Raw genomic sequence first — 6,000 nt, 5'->3', positions numbered from 1 at the left:
GAAACTGGCGTCTACGAACATTTCTGAGCCGAATCAAGAGTTTGGTGTGGGAATCAATTGCTTGAAACTTACCCCTCACAGGAACTCGTCGAACGCACTCTTCGTCAGCCACGGATATGGCTTGATGGAGACCCTCCAGGGCCCGGTCGATGTCATCCACTGTGTCGAGCGGTGGGTTGTCGTCGATGTGGCGGTCGACCACGCGTCGAAACTGGACCCAGTTGACTCGATGGTAGTCCTTCCGCTGGCACGGTGCAGGGGCCACGTTGTAGCCCAGCTCGGTCAGCACCGGTTGGTGGTCCGAACTCAGGTCGTTGACGGCAACCGGCTTGGCTAATCTGGTGTTTGCCAAGAACAGGTCCAGCGTCGATGGGTTGCCCGTCGGTGATGTGAAGGTTGGTTCGTCCGGAAACCAGACGGAATAGAGACCATGCTGGGAATGGTCGAATAGCAGGCGGCCGTTCTGGTTCTGCTGGTAGTTCCGCCAGGCCTCGTGCCGGGCGTTCAGGTCCCCTCCGATTACAAAGCGGGCATTGGTGTGGGTTATGATGGCAAGGTCGTTCTTGAACTGCTGTGCTGTACCATTGCTAACGGTACATTGCCGGGGGCAGTAGACGGCGATGAACCGGACGTTTCCGGTCGATGTTTCCACCTCAACGCCGACGGCCTCGATGATGGAAGTGCGGTAGTGGGGTAGGGTGCAGTACTTGATGCCTTTCTTGATGATGACCGCGACACCGCCCCCCCTGGAGCTGGTGCGATCAAGCCGGACAATGCTGTGGTCGGGCAGCCAGAAGCTGTCACCGGTCTTGAGGTGAGTCTCGGTGAGAAGGCCCACGTCGATGTCGTGCTTGCGGAGGAAGTCTGCAAGCTCAATGTTTTTCGCCCCTACGGAGCGAGCGTTCCAGTTGGCGATCTTTATGGGTTCACGGTCCATAATTAGCGACAAAGGAGATGATAGCTTGGAGCTGTTGTGTTCTTGTTGCGCAGGTGCGCTTGATGATGATGGCCTGGGCCAACAGTGTGACGATCTCATCCGTTGACAGCGGAGAATCGTCTGTAGCTTCACCGGTTGTACCGGCCAATCCCGGAGCAGGGGGATCCGTCGATGGCCCGGAGGCTTGACCGGGAACTGCAGCGGCAGCCAACTGTTGGTTGAGCGGGAGCGGCGGCAACACTGGAATTGGCCGTGATTGGACCGGTGATAACGGAGGAAAGTTCTGCGCGTTGTTTTCTGGAACCTTCTTGCGACCGGGCTGGCTGTTGGACGAGGCCTTCTTCCGGATCTCGGCGTATTCGGCCCGCTTCGGACAGGCCTTACTTGTGGCCTTGTGGGCGGCACCGCAGTTGGCGCATGTGGGAGTGGCTTCCTCGATGCTGTCGCAGTTGTCGATCTTGTGGTTTTTGCCGCATTTGATGCAGCGGCTGGCCATGCGGCAATTCCTGGTGCCGTGCCCGAACAATAGGCAGTTCGAGCACTGAGTGACGCCACGGTGGGTGGGTTTATACCGCTCCCACTTCACTACGATGTGGAACAGTGTGCGTGTCGTCTGGAGATCCTTCACGGTTGTGGAGTTCTTCTCCAGATGGACCAGGTAGAGCTGGTCACGATACTTGATGGCCTTGCTGCGGGTCATCTTGTGGACTTCGACCGGCTTGAGGCCGTTCGCCTTAATCTCGTCCATTAAGGTGGTGGTGTCCATGTCGTGGAGCCCGCGCAGCACCACTTTCAGCGGCTTGGTGGCCTCGATGTCGTGGGAGAAGTACTCCAGCTTCATTCTGTCCAAGAGGGCCTGAACTGCGTTGAAGTGTTTTTCGGCCGGGACCATCAGTTTGTAGCCTTCCGTGCACCGTTGAATGGTGCAGCGAAGGCCCTGCTTAATGTAGAAATCCAGCTGCTCCCATAGCCCGGGAGGGAAGCCCTTCACATAGAAGGGTGGCAACTTAACTTTTTTCGGCACCGTCTCAGGGTCCGACTGCGGCTGGGCTCCGTTCTGCAGGGCGGAGAACGGATTGTTGCTCAGCAGCTTTTTTGCTGCTGATACGGTGGCGCTGCTGTCTTCAGGTCTGGGTCGTTTAGTTCCGGGAGGCCCCGGCTGCGGGTCCGCAACGCCTGTCGGGATGGGCAATGGGGTTTTCTTCTGCTTCTTCTGGGCTGGCTCGGTGGTCGCGCCGTCTCCTGGGAGAGTCTGTTTTCCCGGTAAACCGGCACTCGCGTTACCGCGCGATTTCTTACCCATGGCTGGGTCAGCGAGAGCGTCACTACACAACGCGGAGCTAATTCGACTTGCGAACGAACGAACGAAACTAGAGAGAATTCAAATCGACTGAACTGCTCAACAGTCTGGCAGCGAATGATGATGGAACGGGCGACCTTGTTGGACGCTTATATAGTAGAACAGAAAATATCAGAGGTGTCAGATACTCGCATCTGATGTCTCGGTTGGAGAAAGTATAAGAATATGATTCTATGATTCGATTGAAAAATCAATCGATTTTCACCATCTTTAGACAATGGTTTACTTTTAACCATTTTTCAATAGTTTACAGAATGAAATCAATAGTTTTGAAACATTCAGCAAATTGCTAGAAATATTTCCAATCGATTGATGCCATTATCTCGTAAATCTATCGAGATTTTTTTTTAAATTCTTTATTAAAGAGATTTTTAGCCTTAGGCTAGTTCATCTCTAAATCTATCGAGAGACGGTTGAGTTATTTTCGTTCAAAATCTTTTAATTTTTCGTAACGCATCCAAAATGACTGTTTTCAATTTTGTACCCCGTATGTCGCCGAAAGACGTTATCCAACGTCAAAACGATGCTTCAGGTTTGAAGGAACAAAGTGGAATGAACGCTATTCTCTAAATACTTGCTAACGTAACACAATCGCGGGTTACTTGGTTTTTAGTTATAAATAATGTTAAACCATTTTCGGTAAGGTCAAGATATGGTTCGCGTTTATCCGGGAAGCTGTATAATAAAAAAAATCCATAGAAGCAACACGGAGTACGATTTGAAAATCGTATAGTCTTCATCTAAAAGTTCCTTAAACTTTTCCTGAAAGTCCTCTGATCTCCCGACGTTTTTCCCGGCTGTCGAAGCAAACGAAATGTGCTGCCATCGCTCTTCGCATCGCGGTTTTTATTCGAGTGGGCAATAATTATGTTTGGATTATAATCCGAACATAATTATTGCCCGCTCGACTAAAAACTTGAATATTATATTAAAGTCATTAATTTTGTCCTGCTAGATTAATCACTGGCCCACTGTACGCTGTTTATGCACCTGCACCCCCTCGGCTTTATAACGAACTACTGTCAAAAATGTTTGTGAAAAACATCGCAACTGGACTCTCACTCTCGCCAAGAGAGACCGAGACCGCAATGACTACAGTAATCTCTCCACTTATGCGGTGGCTGTTACCATCCACCCACCGCTGTTTCTCGGCTGTCCTACCAATTCCGCTGAGTTTTTGTACGTGATTAGTGTCAATCATAAACTAGTTATCTACAGAAAATCAGCTCAATTGGTTGAAGGACAGCCGAGAAACAGTGGTGGGTGGACGGTAACACCCACCGCCTTCATTGAGAGATTACTGTACTCTTGGGAGAAAAGTTGGTTCAAAACAAAACAGTACTCACGAGGCGAGAGCGACGGTCGTACGGCTCCCCATCCCACTCGTCCGCAAGCAGTTTTCCTCAGCAACACGGCACGGCACGCGGTTTTCCTTTCGCACTGTTCGCGAGCAACCCCATCTTCCGCTCCATTCCAAGTTTGAATGCTCTCGCTCTCACGGCGAGCTCCACATTCCATCAAACAACGACGACGGATGGATGACGGAGAGTTCCCCAATCGAATCGAATCGAAACCGTTCTTAGTTGGAGTTGACTCAACGCGGATCGTGGACGTGTTCGTTTCTCGGGCAGTGCAAACTACAAAAGAGTAAGTTGTGTCCGGTTGGAGGCATTTTTTTTTCTTCTGTTGCTCCGTTCCCACAGTCAGCAAGAAGATTACTACAGCTGCTGGCGGGTGGGTTGCATGCGGTGGAAACGTCGTGGTTCACTCTGATTACGCGATTTTTTCTCTATCGACTAGCGAGTTTTGGATCTTGGCCCATATCTCGGCCAAGAAAGGTGATGCTTGCCAATCTGATTGTGCTGCCTGTGGCTCTGCTTTAGTGTGTGCGATAATAAAAAGAAGGTGAAATCCCTCAGCAAGTGCGGTCGGAGGTGCCAAGTGTACTGGCTACAACTGGAATTATTCTTGTTCTTATTGTTCCGACTGCGAAGAAAGGCATTTTGGTGTGTGTTGCGCGCTGGCTGTGCCTGTGCTGCAAAGTGAATGGTGCCCCACTGAAAGGTTGAAAGGTGTTAGGTAGTTCCAACATTGAATTGGCAAAAAGATTAGAAAATGTGGCGAAAATTGGATCCCTGCTTGGGGCATTAGTGCACAGTGAAGAACCCCCCCATTTGCCTCGTCGTTTTGGGGCCACGACCAGAAAGAAAACAAAAAGTTTCACCAATTAGCGGAATTTCGGAAGCGGCGAAACAGCACTGCTGAGAAAGAGCCAAAGAAGAGCACCGAAGCAAGGAACGGAACAGCACCGCAAAAACATGTCATCAACGGAGCTTTACGTGAAGGTAAGTAAATACGTGGAACCTTAGCATTATTTCGTCACTACCACTATGGGCGCGCGCTCTGTAGATACCTTATATCAAGACAGAAGCGAAGATAGGACGGAACGCGCTGCATCTAGCTTTGTAGATATGGCATGGGGCTGTACCACGTTGGAAAGAACAATAGCCCGACGGGCATTGGGGGAATCGGTAGCAGCTACGGCGCTGCATGGCTACTTCTCGCTGTGTGCAGTATTGCATTATTAACTATTAAAATCTATTTACATTCGGTTGTATGGATTCTCTTGCCGGGGGCTCCTTGGGTCACGACGACAATCTTGTCGATATTTCAGGTGTTGCCAGTTTGTCTTCAGTTGGGGACAGGGAAGTATATGACGATACGAACTATTGCATTTAAATTTGATCTGAGATTCTGAAGATTATGTGTGATTTTATTTTAATGGTATATTTCGTGCTGATCGATGATATAATTGTAATCTATTTAGTCAAACGTCCCAGACAACCAGAAGTCCTGTATAACAATGTACAGAAAGTACCGTAAATTGCTACAGTTTAAATCAACATCGCATTAACAAATTAAATACATCGTATTTTGTTTAAGTTAAATCGTTGTTTCTACGAATCTGCTAAAATGAACACTTTATCAATTTTCAATAGGTCACAATTGAATTTTTCACAAATGTCCAACTGTTGCAATAGTGATCAAAATAATCACCGATTGCCGGCAAAAAGCGTTTTCCCTAACACAGATTTCAAAATCGAATTCCATCCGGTCTCGATCGCTAATAAACGGGTACCATACACTAACGATATCATAGATTGTGTGACCATACCACATAAAGTTTGGATGATATCCCGAATTGGTGGTTAGGCGCTTCTTATGGTTATTGTTTATGCGGGCGGTCGGTCGTCATCAGCAGCTGCATCCCACATGAGTGTTCATTAGGATGGGTCATCATGATCATTTTCCAGAACAATGTTTTTTTGGTTCCATTTGGGGTCCCAAACAACTATGCAAAATTTGGGGACGATTGGTTATAATCCGGCTTTCCGCATTGCGTTTGAAACTTGTATGGAAATTAGTATGGGAAAACCTACTTTTTTGCATCTTTTTTTACTAGGGACCACAATTTTGCACAAACCACGCATCCAAAATGAAATAATTTCGAAGTTGATTATTTTATCGGTTTGGTATGTTCAGATGAAATATTCAAAAACAATAGATCTATCTCATACGCAAAATTGGAGGGGGAGGGGGGTGTCACTCATATCAATAGAAGTAAAGTTTCAAACTGAAATAACTTCGGAGTTTCTTATCTTATCTATTTGGTATGTTCAGATGAATTATTCAAAAACAATTT

General features: G+C 48.0%; 1 protein-coding gene across 3 annotated transcripts in view; it reads left to right on the top strand.

Annotated features, from left to right (window-relative positions):
* Positions 1–3,884: 3,884 nt before the first annotated feature.
* didum (dilute class unconventional myosin) overlaps positions 3,885–6,000 on the top strand; it is a 47,545-nt gene continuing 45,429 nt past the window's right edge. The window contains exons 1-2 of one of the 3 annotated variants that reach the window (XM_065230098.1): positions 3,885–3,944; positions 4,098–4,642. In XM_065230098.1, the coding sequence (XP_065086170.1) occupies positions 4,616–4,642 (27 nt within the window). In that variant the 5' untranslated portion in view covers positions 3,885–3,944; positions 4,098–4,615. Of the gene's footprint in view, positions 4,643–6,000 lie in introns of all 3 variants that reach the window. The other 2 variants (XM_065230099.1, XM_065230100.1) reach the window with 2 other exon arrangements.

This window comes from Ochlerotatus camptorhynchus, unplaced genomic scaffold (genome assembly GCF_037179485.1).
Source record: "Ochlerotatus camptorhynchus isolate MF236.1 unplaced genomic scaffold, CSIRO-AGI_Acam_v1.1 ptg000328l, whole genome shotgun sequence".
NCBI classification, from domain to species: domain Eukaryota; kingdom Metazoa; phylum Arthropoda; class Insecta; order Diptera; family Culicidae; genus Ochlerotatus; species Ochlerotatus camptorhynchus.
The sequence above is the reverse complement of the archived record's forward strand: the minus strand, read 5'-3'. Positions and strand labels throughout refer to the sequence as shown.